The sequence below is a fragment of the Miscanthus floridulus genome, chromosome 5 (genome assembly GCF_019320115.1).
Source record: "Miscanthus floridulus cultivar M001 chromosome 5, ASM1932011v1, whole genome shotgun sequence".
NCBI lineage: Eukaryota > Viridiplantae > Streptophyta > Magnoliopsida > Poales > Poaceae > Miscanthus > Miscanthus floridulus.
In genome coordinates this window covers 5,419,886-5,436,773 of record NC_089584.1, presented here as the reverse complement: position 1 = coordinate 5,436,773, position 16,888 = coordinate 5,419,886, and the positions used below count along the sequence as shown (strand labels likewise).

General features: G+C 56.4%; 1 protein-coding gene across 1 annotated transcript; it reads right to left on the bottom strand.

Annotated features, from left to right (window-relative positions):
• Positions 1 to 11,759: 11,759 nt before the first annotated feature.
• Positions 11,760 to 13,903, bottom strand: LOC136449415 (cationic amino acid transporter 5-like). Its single transcript, XM_066449441.1, has one exon. The coding sequence runs from the start codon at positions 13,818 to 13,820 to the stop codon at positions 11,964 to 11,966; it is 1,857 nt and encodes a 618-aa protein (XP_066305538.1). The 5' UTR covers positions 13,821 to 13,903; the 3' UTR covers positions 11,760 to 11,963.
• Positions 13,904 to 16,888: the final 2,985 nt, after the last annotated feature.

The following is a 16,888-nucleotide window of genomic DNA, read 5'->3' as shown; positions in this document are numbered from 1 at the left end:
CATCCGCAACGCTCAGTTTCTAGCCCGGTTTCGCCAGCCGGCCAACCTCATAAAGTATAGCGGCGAGACCAACCTCGAGCTCTAGCTTACCGATTACCGCCTGGCTTGTCAGCTAGGCGGCGCGGACGATGACCTGCTCATCATCCGCAACCTCCCCTTGCTCTTGTCAGACTCGGCATGAGCCTGGCTCGAGCACCTTCCTCCCTCTCAGATCCACAACTGGCGCGACTTGGTTCAGATCTTCGTCGAGAATTTCTTGGACACATACGTGCCCCCTAGAAACTCCTAGGACCTTAAGAGTTGTCGCCAGAAACCAAACGAGTCTCTCCGAGACTTCATTCAGCGCTTCTCTAAACAGTGTATCGAGTTGCCCAGCGTCGGTGACTCAGAGATCATCCAAGCTTTTCTCTCTGGCACCACCTACCGAGACTTGGTCCGAGAATTAGGCCAGAATGTGCCGCGTTCGGCTGCTGCACTCCTCGACATCGCCACCAACTTCGCCTTAGGCGAAGAGGCTATAGGAGCCATCTTCCCCGAGAACGACGCCAAGGGGAAGCGGAGGGATGAGGCCCCTGAGGCCTCAGTTCCCCGCCTCCCCAAAAGAAAGAAGAAGGACTGCTAGGGGAAGCGGGCTGTCCTCGAGGCCGATCTGGTAGCGACCGCAGAACGCAAGAATCCCTGAGGCCCCGGGGCCCCAGACCTTTCAACGACATGCTTAAGAAACCCTACCCTTACCACCAAGGCCCGATAAAACACGCCCTTGAGGATTGCTCCATGCTGCGGCATTACTACACCAGGCTCGGGCTCCCCGATGACGACGCCAAGCAAAAGGGCGTCGGCGACCGGGACAATGATAAGGACGATGGGTTCCCCGAGGTACACAACGCCTTCATGATCTTCGGCGGACCCTCGGCGTGCCTTACGGCACGACAGCGAAAGAGGGAACGCCGAGAGGTCTTCTCGGTCAAGGTGGACACTCCCCGGTACCTCGACTAGTCTCGGGAGGCGATCACCTTTGATCGAGATGACCACCCCAACCATGTTCCGAGTCTCGGGCAGTTCCCACTTGTTGTCGACCCGATCATTAGCAACACCTGACTCACCAAGGTGTTGATGGACGGAGGCAGTGGCCTCAATATCCTCTACGCCAACACCCTAGAGCTCTTGGAGATCGATCGGTCAAGGCTCCGAGGCGATGCCACACCTTTCCACGTCATCGTGCCAGGGAAACGCACGTGACCCCTTGGGCGCATCGACCTTCCCGTCTGCTTTGGCACCCCTACAACTACCACAAGGAGGTCCTTACCTTCGAGGTGGTTGGGTTCAGGGGAACCTACCATGCCATCCTGGGGCGGTCGTGCTACGCCAAGTTCATAGCAGTCCCCAACTATACCTACCTTAAGCTCAAGATGCTAGGTCCTAGCGGTATCATCATGATTGAGTCCACGTACGAACATGCATACGACTGCGATGTCGAGTGCATCGAGTACACCGAGGCTCTCATGGAGGCCGAGACCCTCATCGCCAACCTTTACTAACTCAGTGGCAAGGCGCCTAACTCCAAGCGTCATGCAGGGGCGTTCGAGCCCGCGGAGGCTATCAAGCTTGTCCTGGTCGACCCCGCCTGCCCCGATGACCGGGCACTAAGGATCAGCGCCACCCTCGACATCAAATAGGAGGCCATGCTCGTTGACTTCCTCTGTGCGAATGCCGACATGTTCGCATGGAGTCCCTCGGACATGCTGGGCATACTGAGGGAGGTCACTGAGCACGCCTTGGACATCCAGACTGGCTCTAGACCGGTGAAGCAACGCCTACGCCGATTCGATGAGGAAAAGTGTTGGGCCATCGGTGAGGAGGGGCAGAAGCTCTTGGTGGCCAGGTTCATCAAAGAAGTGTCTCACCCAGAGTGGTTGGCTAACCCCATGTTAGTTAGGAAGAAAAATGGGAAATGGAGGATGTGTGTAGACTACACCGGTTTGAATAAAGCCTGTCCGAAAGTCCCCTTCCCATTACCACGAATCGATCAGATCGTTGACTCCACTGCAGGGTGCGAGATCCTGTCCTTCCTTGATGCGTATTCTGGTTACCATCAAATCAAGATGAAAGAGACCGACCAGCTTGCGACTTCTTTCATCACTCCATTCGGCATGTACTGCTACGTGACTATGCCTTTCGGCCTCAGAAATGTAGAGGCCACGTACTAGTGGTGCATGACCCAGGTCTTTGGCAACCACATTGGGCGAACCGTCGAGGCCTATGTGGACGACATCGTGGTCAAGTCCAGAAAGGCCGAAGATCTCGTCAATGACTTGAAGATAGCCTTCAAATGCCTTAGAGAGAAGGGCATCAAGCTCAATCCCGAGAAGTGTGTGTTCGGAGTCCCCCGAGACATGCTCTTGGGATTCATAGTCTCGGAGCATGGCATTGAAGCCAACCCAGAGAAGGTCTCGACCGTAACTAGCATGGGACCAATTAGAGACCTCAAGGGAGTGGAGAGGGTCATAGGATGCCTTGCGGCCCTGAGCCGCTTCATCTCGCGCCTCAGCGAAAAGGGCTTGCCTCTATATCGCCTCTTGAGAAAATCTGAACGCTTTTTCTGGACCCCCGAGGCCGAAGAAGCCCTTGTCAAACTTAAAGCACTACTCACTAATCCTCCTGTCCTGGTACCCCTGGCCAGGGACGAGGCCCTCTTACTCTACGTCACCGCAACGACCCAAGTGGTCAGCGCTGCCGTAGTAGTAGAAAGGCAGGAGGAGAGGCATGATCTACCCACCCAACGACCTGTTTACTTCATCAGCGAAGTGCTCTCCGAGACCAAAACACGTTACCCCCACATCCAGAAGCTGGTCTACACCGTAGTCCTAGCCTGGCGCAAGCTGCGTCACTACTTCGAGTCCCACCCAGTGACCGTGGTATCGTCTTTCCCCTTGGGAGAGATAGTCCACAACCGGGAAGCCTCAGGCAGGATAGCCAAGTTGGCCGTTGAGCTTATGGGGGAAGCCTTGACTTTTGTGCCTCGGAAAGCGATTAAGTCTCAGGTCTTGGCTGATTTTGTGGCTGAGTGGATCGACACCCAATTATCACCTGCTCAAGTCCAGACAAAATGCTGGACCATGTACTTTGATGGGTCTCTGATGAAGACTGGGGCACGCGCGGGTCTCCTCTTCATCTCGCCCCTCGGAGTACACATGCGCTACATGGTGCGGCTCCACTTCGCCGCCTCCAACAACGCGGCCAAGTACGAGGCCCTCGTCAACGGCTTGCAGGTCGCCATCGAACTTGGGGTACGGCGTCTCGACGTCCGGGGCGACTCACAGCTCGTCGTCGATCAAGTCATGAAGGAGTCAAACTGCCTCGACCCCAAAATGGAGGCTTACTGCAAATTGGTACGTCGCTTAGAAGACAAGTTCGACGGTCTCAAACTAAACCACATCGTGCGGAAGTACAACAAGGCCACCGATGAACTGGCAAAGATGGCCTCGACACAGGCTCTGGTCCCCCGAACGTCTTTGCCAGGGACCTCCACAAACCTTCCATTGACTACACCTTGGTAGCAGAGGAGGGCCCACCTATCGAACCCACGACAGGGCTCGACGCCCCCTCTGATGCCGAGACTCTCTCGACCAAGCCCGAGGTCATGGAAGTCAACACCGAGCCCCCCAAACCGACCAGGACACGGACTGGCAAATTCCGTTCCTTGATTGGCTCGATTGGGGGGAGCTTCCTAGTGATAGGAAAGAAGCCCAATGGCTTGCGCGCCGAGCCAAGACTTACGTCCTCTGTAGTGATGAGTTGTACAGGCAAAGTCCCTCTGGTGTCCTCCAATGATGCATCACCGTTGAGGCAGGCCGAGCCCTGCTCTGGGACTTGCATGCAGGGGCCTACGAGCACCATGCGGCGCCTCGGACGCTCGTGGGGAACGCTTTCCGCCAAGGGTTCTACTAGCCGACGGTGGTCGCCGACGCCACCAAGCTAGTACGCTCCTACGAAGGATGCCAGTACTACGCTCGGCAGACACATCTCCCGGCCCTGGCCCTCCAAACCATCCCCATCACGTGGCCATTCGCCGTGTGGGGGCTCGACATGGTCGGGCCTCTGCAAAAGGCCCCCGAGGGCTACACCCATCTACTGGTATCAATCGACAAGTTCTCCAAATGGATCGAGGCTCGTCCAATCAATCGAATCAAATCCGAGCAAGCAGTGATGTTCTTCACTGACATTATCCATAGGTTCAGGGTCCCTAACACCATCATCGCCGACAACAGGACACAGTTCACCAGCAAAAAATTCTTAACGTTTTGCGACGACCACCACATCCGCATGGCCTAGTCGGCCATAGGACACCCAAGGACCAACGGCCAAGTAGAACATGCCAACGGCATGATCCTATAAGGCCTCAAGCCAAGAATTTACAACCGATTGAAGAAGTTTGGCAAGAAATGGCTCGCCGAACTCCCTTCGGTCATCTGGAGCTTAAGGAACACCCCAAGCCAAGCCACGGGGTTCACGCCTTTCTTCCTGGTCTATGGGGCCGAGGCCATCCTCCCCACTGACTTGGAATATGGTTCCCCAAGGCTATATGCCTATAACGAACGAAGCAACCGCACCACCCGAGAGGACGCCCTCGACCAACTGGAGGAAGCCTGAGACGTCGCGCTGCTGCACTCAGCTAAATACCAACAGACCCTACGGCACTATCAGGCCCGACACGTTTGAGGTCAAGACTTAAAGGTAGGTGACCTGGTGTTGAGGCTAGCACAGAGCAACAAGGGCCGCCACAAGCTGACCCCGCCATGGGAAGGACCGTACATCATCGCCCAAGTGCTGAAGCCCGAGACCTACAAGCTAGTCAACGAAAAGAGTGAAATCTTCACCAACGCTTGGAACATAGAACAGCTACGTTGCTTTTATCCTTAAAATTTCAAGCATTGTATATATTGTTTCTCGGAATACAATTGAAACCTGTTTTTTAGTTGTTCTAATTTTTCGAGAAATTCCCCGAGCCTATCGTTGGTCTCAGCAAAATGATGACACTATAAGGGAGACTTGGCTCTGCCTCTGCAGAACCGAATCTCCCTCGAGGGCTAGATAGGGGATTCCCCCTAAAGTCCCACGCGCCATTTTTAGTCGTTTTTCAAAAAAAATCCTACGCCAAACCCTCTAGCACGCTCCGACGAATCGATTGTGGAAAACCCAAGGACCAAAAGCCCGTCTCAGGGCCAGAAGGCCGCTTGAGTCGTGAGATGGCCTAAGCCTCCGGGCTACGGCGCTCCCTCACCACCTTTCGCCCAGGGGATGGCCTAGGCTCCAAAGAGGTTTTTTTGCAAAGAAATCCGATCAGAGACAACAAGAGGGTAGAGGCTCGGAAATACAAGACAAACGATTAAAGAAACATGAATACTTCCAAAGAAAGGCCTCCACTGCCACAAATGTTATGATACATAGTTAATTCCTACTCTATTTACATGGCCGCTTGGGCCCAGGTCAAGGCTCAGCACCTCTGGCATTGGTAAACAGCGGGGGAGGGACCACCTCCTCTTCAAGCAACGTTGCCAGCGTAGTGCCAGGGCCTTCCACCGCCTCCAACAGCTTTGTCACCACCTCGTCGGCCTCATCGTCATCATCGGGCAAGATGTAGCCATCGCTGATGGCTTGAAGGTCAACACCAACGTAGTGCGAGGCGATGACGGCCAGCGCACGCTTGACGCCCGTATGCAGCGCTCCTCGGAGCCGCTCACGCACTTGACCGCTCAGTGCAATCAGACGGCTCCCAAGGGAGCTACCTGACTAAACCCCCTCGACCACTAGGGCCTCGCAGGCGGCACAGGCGGCACTCTTCAGCGCCTCGTGCTCCCCAATCTCGGTCTCGAGCACCGTCTGCACCGCGCTGGAAGCCTCGGCTACTCGGGTAACCTCTGCCTCTAACTCTGCACCACGGAAAATGGAATGGGGTTGAGCGAGAGAAAAAACAAGCTAAATAGGGACAGAAGCCTACGGAACTCACCCTTGGCCTTAACCTCCTAGTGTCGGGCCTCGACCCGAAAGGCCTCGGCTTTCTTCTTCAGGCGCTGAGCCTCGACTCGAGAAGCCTCGGCCGCCCTAGAAGCTTCACTCCCCAGCTCCGCGTCACACGAGGAAGTTAGGGAATGAATATAAGAAAAAGCGAATAAAATGAAGGGACTAGGACTCACCCTCGACCTTTCCCCTCCAAACCACAGCCTTGGTTCGTGAGGCCTTAGCTGCTGCAAGGGCCTCATCCAAAGCGCCTTTTGTCAGCTGGTGCGCATTCTGTTCCACCCCTAGCTGCCCAGCAAGAGCCATGGCCGAGGCCGTAGCTTCTATGGCTCGAGACCTGAAGGCATCTCGATCACTGGCCGCGCGGGTGAGCTCCTCCTCCAACTCCTTGACCCATGCCGCCAGAGGGGCGAGCTGCTCCTGGGCCATGGCCGCCTCGACCTTCGCATCAGCACAACGAAGGCGGAGGTCCTCCACCTCTGTGCTCCACGCCGATAGGAACTCGTTGGCGCTTGCAAGAAGGCCCTTCTGCCGCTGAAGCTGGTCCCAGACATCCCTCTCCCGGTGGAGAAACACCGACTTCCCAGGAGACCGGGTCTCGAGCTCCTGGGGGAAACAAAACAGGGGTCAATCCCTACAAAGAAAACTCAGAAAAAGACCACCGCATGGGAAAAGAAAGCACGAACCTGGGCGACTCCGAGCAAATTGTCGGCCACCACGGACAGCGCCATCCGTAGAGACTGCTCCACCAGCTAGCGGTACTACTCGAATGTGTCCCAGCAACCGCCCTCGGCCATGTCCTCAAGGGCAAACAGAGGCTCTGCCTCAGGATTATCCCGGCTTTGCCATAGGACACGCGGGTGGTTCCACCCGCGGGGCTTGGGTCACACCCGCGCGAGGGCCGAGCTTCCCTCGCCCGAGGGTTGGAACCGGCTGTTCCACGACACCGGCCACCTCGGCGCCGGCCGTCTCCTGTGCTCGGGAAGTATCATTAGAGGAGATCGGAAGAATCTCCACCTCCTGGGCGCTCTCCCGCAATGGCGGCGGGCCTTGAACCAAGGGTGCCGTCAAGGCCTCCGCCGCCTTCATCTCCACTTCCTAGGCCGGCAGCCCTGCCATGATCATGTCAGCATCGGGGGTCTCGAGGGCTCCGGCCTCTGCCATCGTGGCCTCAGTGGTCTCGGGGGCTCTGGCCTCCGCCATCGTGGCCTCGGTGGTCCCGGGGGCTTCGACCTCCGCCATCATGGCCTCGGTGGTCTCGGGGGCTCCGACCTCCGCCATCGTGGCCTCGGCGGTCGCGAGGGCTCCGGTGCCCGCCGCAGCGGCCTTGATAGTCCTAGGTGCCATAGCCTTGGTCGCCCCGACCTCCGAAACCCTGGGGACCTTAGTCCCGGTGGTCTCGGCGGCCAAGGCGACCTCGGCCGCATCTGACCCACGGGCCTCGCCATCGTGGGGCGGAGGCACTCCCTCCCCCTCCTGTGTTAGGGCCGCCTCGGTAGCCCCTCCTTGGGTGGCCGGCTCCTTTGGGTCGGCCTTCGCCGACGCCGCGCCACGTTGTAAGGCGGCTTGCGCCTCCGCCACCCAGTGGGTGGTGGAACCGGGATTAACCTTGAGTGCTTTAAGGGGCGCCAAGGTAGGCACCTCCGTAGGCCGCTTCCGGCTAAGGATGAGACGATCACAGCGTCAGCACAAGACAAAAGAACGAATGGAGGGCACTGCAACCCCACCAAAAATACACCTACCTCGAGCGGGGCGGCAACCGCTTCGCCACGGCGACCCTTGTCCACAAAGGCGGTGGCGGCGGCAGAGGCATGGCCTCCGTGTCCATCGGTGCCGGTTGGTCCTCAACGGACCCTAGCGCCCCCTCGGTCCTCTACGGGGGCAGTTGTGTCGCCTTCGCCGCCACTTGCTCCACCACCACCGCCGAGCCCACTGGGCTGACGGCGTGTTTGCCCAACGCCCACGCCTCGGGCGTGTCGGCCTTAGCCCCAGAGCGAGCAATTGCTGACCCTGGGTCTGCTCCTCCTCCTCCTGGGAGCGCCGGGCTGCTGGCTGATGCCCCGGGCACCGTCTCCCCTACGTTAGGGAGATGATCCAAGGGACCCCGCCCCATCTCGCCCTCGTCATCCCCGTCCGAGGCCTCCGTCGACAGCGACGGCGATGGGGACTCCTCCAACGGGAGGCCATCCTTCCTTTGTTGACGACGGCGCTTGTCCAGTTCCTCGCGCGTGAGGATCTTCTTCGTGTGCTTCGCCGCCTTGGCATCCTTCCTCTTTTTCTGTGCCTCGGCGTGCGCCCGATTGATTGCCCGCCGCCTCGCGTCCTCAGGAACGGGCGGCGGAGAGGCGCGCACATCCCTCATCCCCTGCAGGAACGGTGAACGTGCATAAGGGAATGAGAAGTAAGGAGAAACGAAGAAGGCTCGGGGCTACAGCGACGCATGACTTACCAGCGAGAGGAACCCCTGTGATGGGCGCATCACGATGGGGGTCAGGTTGTCGCCCCTCAGCTTCGCCTCCACCGTCTCCCCCACCCGACGAAGAATTTCCTTATCGGAAAGGGCGAAGGAGGACATCCGAATGCCCTCATTGGGTTCACCCGGCCTCATCTCGAACAGCCACCACCGTCGAGCCATCAGCGGCAGCACCCTCCAGTGGTGGAAGGCAGCCACGACCATGGCTGCGGTGAGGCCACGGCCCCATAGACTCTCCAGCCCCTCCGGAAGCGGCTGCAGCTTGGGCTGATCCTCCCTCAGGATGTCGTACTTCCACCTCTCCGGGCAGCTCCCCACAATCCGCCCAGTATATGGGGGAAGTCCTTCGTCGTCGTTGTGAAGATAGAACCAGCTCGTGTACCATCGGTGATTGGATGACGTGAGCTGGGATGGGATGTAGAGGTGTTGGCGGTCCTGGCGCACTTGGAGAGTGCAGCCACCGGCCCTCGTTGCTTTCCTCGATCCTGACGTGCCCGTCGGCTTAGTGGTATGCCCCGCCCGGAAGAGATGGAGCCACAACTCCCAATGGGGAGCAATCCCCAAGTACCCCTCATAGACGGCAACAAAGATGGCCGCCTGTGCGATGAAGTTGGGGTTGAAGTTGTGGAGCTCCACGCCATAGTAGTGCGGGAGCGCCTGCATGAACCGATCAGCCAGGACGCCGAGGCCGCGCTCATGAAAGGAGACGAACCTCACGATGTAACCATCGCGAGGCCTCGGCTCCGGCTCGCCCGATGGAGCGATCCACTCCGGCCTATTAGGGTCCATCACCGGACGAAGGAGTCCACCGTCGATGAGCGACTGAAGCATCTCCTCGGTGACGTTAGATGGATCCCAAGGGTCCGCCTCGATGACAATGATGTCGCCGGCCATGGATGCGGTGGAGGGATCGAATGCGGCGGTGAGTTTTTCTCTCTCTCTCTCTCTCTCTCGCTCTCTCTCTTTCTCGCTCTCTCCCTGGCTCGCTCTTCTCCTTTCTTCTTCCCAGCACCCGCTGCTCTAGCGATGGCTCGATGGGGGCAGAGCTAACGCAGGCAAGGTAAGGTGAGGAGGGGTGAGGCTCTTTGCGTATTTATGTGGGGGGAAGGCGAAATGGACGGGCGATGAAATCGAGGAAGTTTCCCTTGGATCCAGCGCGGTTAACCCCGATCCGACATACCAAAAGGGTCACTTAAATCCCATCAACAACAAAGCTATAGGGTAAGCCATGGGCTCATCACCAGCCCCGTCCGAGCCCACCAGGCTCTCCGCCTCGCCTCAGGCCTCGCACGGGAGGTCTCGGCGCCCTGACGCAATCTCCGCCTCGCGCAAGGCCTATCACGGGAGGCCTCGGTAAGGAGCCCAATCTCTGTCTCACCCAAGGCCTCGTGCGTACAGCCTCGGATGAGACTGCTATCCTCCGTATCGCTCGAGGCTGGCTTGACAACAACTCGTTGCTCCCGCCTCGACCGGTCTTCTCGACAGCATGTCGTGTCCCATTAATGCGTCAACCACTCCCGCAATCTCAACCGGACGACGGCTCGACACCGCGGAGAGGCCGATGGGACAAGCAGTCGCATCAGCGCCATACCGGCTGAGACAGGGCATGGCCGGGATTACCGGCCACTGTATTCTAGCGCTGTACCCACGATCAGCGTCCGCACTACAGTGTGCCCCGTAACTCCCGCCCCGAAGACAACGCAGCATGGGAAATCTAGCCCGGGTCATCATCGCCCCCGAACCAGCGTACCAGATCGACCGCCCCCTCTGGGCCTCGGCACTCTACGCTAGGGTCTCGGCTATCTCAGGATTCACGTCTGCCGAGACCCCCACCACGGTTCGGCCTCGGCACCAACCCGGCCTCGGCGCGCAATCAATCCACAGCGACCCGCACGCTGACCACCGCGCCCGCTCCGAGGCAGCCCTGGAGCTCCCATAACGCACAGGATCGGATGTGACCAGCACGTCGCCCCAGCGCTCCAAGGATGGACCACTCCGATGACCACACCGCCACAAGAACATGCTACAGGGCTCGGACTTGCCGCCTCTGTTCGCACGACGCCGTATAGTTAGCACATGTAGTACCCCTGTCCTCCCTTCAACTATAAAAGGAAAGGACTTGAGCCATTTCAGGGGGGGAGCACTCACGAAGAACAACACCCTGTAACGCGCACACTTCCCTGTCGCTTGAGAGCAATATCTCAAGCAGCCCACATCACTCCCCGCCGAGACCTAGGACTAGCTCCCTCTCTCACCTAGTTTGTAACCCCCTACTACAAGCACTTCGGTGCAAGGAATACAAGATCGATCTCTCAGACTGGACGTAGGGCACCAATTGCCTGAACCAGTATAAGCCTTGTGTCTCTTTGCATCACCATCCGAAACTGAGAACACGCAGTATAAATTTACTAGTTGGTTGAGGATCCCCCAGTCCAAAACACCGACAGTACCCTTACCTAGGAGACAACTATTTTGCTAAATCTGATATTTATGTCATCTAATCTATCCTTGACCTGCTTGCATAACTATTCTAGTACCATTTCCATAAAAAAATTGACATTCTAGTTTGATCATATTTATATTACTAAATAAGAATAATTAGGTTTATCAGGAATATATTTTTGTTACCATACCTATTCTATGTTATTAATGTTGATGGTTTTCTCTATAAATTTAATCAAACTTAAGATAATATGATTTAGCACAAAATTAAAATGTTGTTCTTTCAGATGGAGCTAGTAATAGTTTTCAGGCATGGCCTATGTATGTGCAGGGGTGGAGACAAGGGGTGCAGCTGGCAGGGGCCTACCCCTCTCCTAACGTTGCACAGTCTTCATAAGTACTTCTCATAATTAGTTATTACTAAATCACTAGAAACTGTAAGTAAATAAGTCTTCTCAACTAATCTAGTATTGTTTTTTCTCAAATACTCTTGATTGTCCAATATTAAATGTCTAAAAAATACGATGTGAACTTTTGATCTATGAATTGTGCCCATTTTTATCTTCAATTTAAACGTTTAGCATTTTTCTAAGCTGAAGAGGTTAAAGATGATTTATTATAGTTCTTTAAGCCAATATTAAAGTTGATAATTTTTTTAAGCCAGTCTTAGGATTTGGTGATGGCACTGAATAGTTTTTATTGACACTCTGTGATCTAGTCCTCTACTAGTATATCTAAATCCTGGCTTTCGCTCCTGCGTGCAAGAACACGGTAGACACACTAGCCCTATGATTCTACGAATGCAAAGATTGAATTTCACTGAGGATAATAAGAAGGTCTGCATTCTGTGATCAGAGATATTGAGGACACTCGTGAAGTTGGTACGTGTCACATACTCACAGGCGTAATTGTGCATGCACGTTTGCAATCCTAGCGGTAAAGACTCCGGCTCATCGTATGGTTGGTGGTAGTACAAACGACGAAACGCATCTTGTTCAAACAGCAAGTGTTCAGCCGCCTGATCGAGTAATCAAAGGGCGCCGCCTGCCGCATCAGCCTTCTCCACGTCGGCCGCGGCAACAACCTTCTTCTCTTCATCGGCGGCCGCTTCCCCGTCGTCGTCCTCCCCGCCGCAAGCGCCGTGTGCGACGTCATAGGTGGCGTGGAGGCCGACGAGGACATAGTAGACGAGCATGACGGCGGTGCAGGCGCCGAAGCGGATGAAGGCGTCCTTGCCGAGCGAGCCCATGAGGAAGAGGTTGGTGGCGATGGACAGCGAGGGCAGCCACGGCACGAGCGGCACGCCCCACACCTTGGGCGCCCGCGCCGCGGGCACCAGCAGTTGGATGCCCAGCGTGCCGGCCGCCCACGCCGGCACCAGCACCACGTAGCCCTGCCACCTCTCCGGCGACGTGCCCCAGTACGCGGCGATGCCGATGGACGACGCGATGATGAGCAGCAGCAGCGCCGTGAACCGCAGCGCGTGCGTCCGGGTCGTCACGCCCCGCACGTAGTACCGCCGGACGAGCAGCGCCGTGGCCATCATCATGAAGATGAAGAGCGTGCTGACGGAGAGCAGGCTGGAGAGGACGTCGAGGCTGGAGAAGAGGGCGATGCAGGCGCCGCAGACGGCGATGAGCGCGGTGGCGTGCACGGGGGTGCCGGTCCTCGGGTGCACCAGCGCGAACACGGGCGGGATGATATGGCTCCGCGCGATGTGGGTGGTGTAGCGCCCCTGCCCCAGCGCGCCCACCAGCAGCACTGTGGTCATCCCCTTGAGCGCGCCCAGCGCCACCACGTACTGCGCCCAGTGCATCCCCACGCTGGCGAACGCCACCGAGTAGGCGGCGCTGCGGTCGATGGCCGTGTACGGCTGCATCATGCTCAGCACCAGCGCCATGATGCAGTAGATGGCCGTGATGACGGACATGGAGCCCAGCAGGCCCAGCGGGATGTCCCGCGACGGGTTCTTGGTCTCCTCCGCCATGGTCGCGATGTTGTCGAAGCCGCCGTACGCGAAGTAGACGATCGCCGCCGCCCGGAACACGCCCGGCACGCCGTGCGGCATGAAGGGCCGGAGGTTGGCCGGGTTGGCGTGGATGAACCCGGCCACGATGACGAACGCGATGACGACCACGTGCACGGCGGACGCGACCCAGTTCACGCGGGAGGTGCCCTTGGCGGTGAGCATGGCCAGCGTGGCGGTGACGGCGATGACGACCACCGCGATGGGGTCCAGCTCGTCGTACCCCTCGGCGAGCCCCGGCGCGTGGATCCGCAGCGCGCTGGCGGGCTTGTTGATGAGCGACGCGAGGTAGGACGTCCAGGACCGCGCCACGGCCGCCGTGCCGATGACGCTCTCGAGGATGAGGTTGGCGGCGGCGATGAACGCCGCGGCGTCGCCGAGCTCGACGCGGAGGTAGGCGAAGGAGCCGCCGGCCACGGGGATCTCGACGGCGAACTCGGTGTAGCAGAAGACGGAGAGCATGGCGGAGAGGCCCGAGGCGACGTAGGAGAGCACGATGGCGGGGCCCGCGTGGTCGTGCGCCTCCTGCCCCGTGAGAACGAAGATGCCGGCGCCGATGACGGAGCCGAAGCCGAACCAGGTGAGGTCCCACCACGTGAGGCACCGCCGCATCTCGTGCTCGCTCCGGCGGCGCAGCGCGCCCAGCTCCGCGGCGTCGGTGGACCGCCCCGCGAGGCGGTCCCGGAGGCGGGCGGGGGTCTCGCCCAGCGCCCGACGGTACGCGCCCCAGCTCGCGAACGACGGCTCCGGGAAGAAGTCGTCCCTGTGCCATCGCCAGTAGCTCCTCGCTGGTACCGTCGCCGCGGCCTTGCCTGCGCCCTCGTCGTACTCAGCCGGCGCGGACATCTCCGCGGGCGCCATGGCCGCACTCACGCCACTGGCGCGCTCCCGCTTGGTGTGGAGGTGGAGTAGCTGGGCTCGGGACTGTGTGCGGTATGGCGACTGGCGAGGTGGCACCCGTATAGATATGGGAGTGCGGATGGGTCGCTCGGTCTCTCGGTCGCTGTCTCGCCGGGCGGGACCGTCTTGGCTTGGAGTTTTGCGCTGCAAGACGCAGGAGGGAGGCACAGGCACGCAGCTACCAATTCAAACGCCGATTTGGTTGCAGGTCCTGTCTCAGAACTGCAGCGCGACGCCGATCGCCCAGCATTTCAGGAAAACCGGCGGCGGCTTCTTGTTGGTTGTGATTGGACGCGTTGCGTTTTCCTGCAACACATGACGTACTACGTGTCACCAAAATCTTTGCACTGCTATGAAGTGATGGACTGCAAAGGCAAATTTGGAAAATGAACCGAGAACAGCAGCTGCAGGCTGCAGCGTCAGCTGGAGTAGGGCATAAGCACGTTCTTGGCCCAGCCCCATATCTGAGCCGAACTGATCGATGTGTCCTGTTTTTCTTCGAGTTCCTGGATGGCTGGATAGGTACCGGATGTGCGCACCGGTTGGCCCGATTGCAAAGGCATTGGTCAGACTAAGTGTCTCCATACACTGACAGACATACATACACCTGGTTGTCCTCTCTCTCTCTTTTGAGAGGACGTACACCTGCTTCTTTGAATGATTGCATTGCAAATTGCAATGAGAGAGAGAGAGAGAGAGAGAGAGAGAGAGAGAGAGAGAGAGAGAGAGAGAGGCATTGCATGCGCTGACTCGTCTGTTGATATGGCCATCCATATGGGGCATATGGGTGCGGTGCCGCGACACAAAACAAGGACACGGTTGGCCGGCGATCATGATCGCTCAGCTCGTTGGTCAACAGATTCGCTTGGAGGTGGAGGTGGTGCACGCCGGCAAGTCGATCGAGCTCCGTAGCGCTTGGAGCCACATGCAGTGCGGGGCCGCGGGAGGACGCCAACACGGGCGAGCGGGACAGCGGGGAGGAAGCCTCCAAAACTCGCCCATCGGGGTCGGGGCCGTCGCAAGTGGCGTCCGGCCTCCGCGGATCACGCGCCATCCATCACATCACGCGCGCCGTGCCGTTGCACTGCCCGGCGCGTGCTCCGTCAGCGTGTTCGTTTGGCTGAGATGGTTTGTTGTCGGATCGTGAAGAAGTACTGCTGGCTGGTTTGATGTAAAAGAAAAATATTGTTTCGACTGAAAATTTACGATCGTTTACGAGGCAATAGGCCCAGGCTGCGTATCCTTTGGCCTGTTCACACGCGCCGATACCGGCAACACGGTCACTCCGTCGGAGCTGCAGCTGCTTGCCCTCGGGGATGGATTTGCCGAAAATGATCATGCGGAATCGAATTTTAAAAGTAGCCATGATGCTGAAAATAAATAGGTCCTTTTCTGACAGAAGACGGGTACAGACTGTCATCAAGTGTGTGAGTGTCACGGCAGAAGCATACCGGCTTATTATAAAGTGAACGGTGAATTAAGGGCTAATCAATGATGTAATGGGTTCAAAGTACGCCCGTGAGCCACAAACATAGACCATCTTTTGTTTGAAGATGATTTATTTGTTGTTACTCGTGGAAGCAAATGAAACGAGTAAACAATCTCTGTAAAGTGTTCTGGATTTGTATCAGATACGCTTGGGTCATCAACGATCAACAAAGAAAAGTCTTCGGTCCTGTTTAGCAGGAACACTAATTCTAGCTGATCATAGAAACACCTTAATGTTGTCTTTGGATATTAGAACAGTGGCTTGGTATGTTTGGTCAAATAAAATTCTCAGCAATGTGTATATAATCAAGCCTAAATTATTACCCCTAAAATCAGAATTAATATTTCTATGGCTCTTGTACAATGGTCGGCTACAATCTGCATTGAATTTAGAGGCCAAGTTAGAATTAGATTTTAAGTTGTCTAATTCACGTCTCTCCCTTAGGCATCACGGTTCTTATAACTATTCATTTTGTGTGGTGGTTAATCGCGATTGCGTGAATCACATCGCTCCTGCAATTTTAGGATTCTAGTGCAGCCCTGCAAGTTGAAATATTACATTTACAAATTGTTAAAAGGCTAATTTCCATATTTAGACTGGACCACACCCTAGCCTAAAATCTTGGTAGTCTATTTAAGCAAATCAAGATATAAAAGAATCTAGGGTGGAATACCATGATACGTCGCCGTTTCTTTTGGGCGTGATAACAAAGTGAAATGATGTATTGGTTATCGGGGGATCCACTGAGTAGTCAGAACTAAGAAGGAAAATGGGCGGTCTTGGATACAGGGATCTGGCGCACTAACACGTACTCTCTCCGTTTCAAAATAAGTATACTTCTAGAGTCTTAGTGAAGAGATCATGTTAATAAGAAATTACACATATATACACGTATAAAAAGTTGCTCTAGGATGTAATTATTGCAATTCAGAAATAGAGAAAGTGAAAAAAAAGACAACTAGAGTTAGGTGGTCCCATAGCTAGAGATGCACACTTATTTTGGAACGAATTTTGAATTCTACAAATGCACTTATTATGGGATGGAGGGAGTAAAAGGAAAGACTTTTTTTTCAAAAAAAAATCCTCTCTAGAGTTTTAAACAAATAGAGAGTTGCTTGCCCTCGGAGCATACCCGAGACGTGTGGTCTGCATTTGTGACACGAACTTGACGAAACAGCATGAAAGGTCTGTAGGACGCATCGATCCCAGACTTTCCAGTAGATCACTGCGACATTTTTTTGTGAATGACTTCACGTCTAGTTCATTCGTCCTAAAAATAACTGTTGTTTTAGAAATGAATGTGGACTAGGTTTTCTTATAAGTCTCTTTTCTCCGGCGTCAATCAGCTGGGCCCATGCCCATCACGCTACTAGCATCTCGGCCGGCGCGCTAGGCCCATGACCATCACGCATTCGCGCTCTTGTGGACCGCGCGCGCTTCGCCCCGGCTTGTCTTGGCAGAAAGTCAGAGAACCGGTCGTCGGCGACGGCGACCTGACGAGGTAGACGCAGACGAAACTCAACCATCTCCTCTCCTTGCA

Coding starts and splice junctions, on each gene's coding strand:
- LOC136449415 (XM_066449441.1), bottom strand. CDS start 13,820: ATGGCGCCCGCGGAGATGTCCGCGCCGGCTGAGTACGACGAGGGCGCA.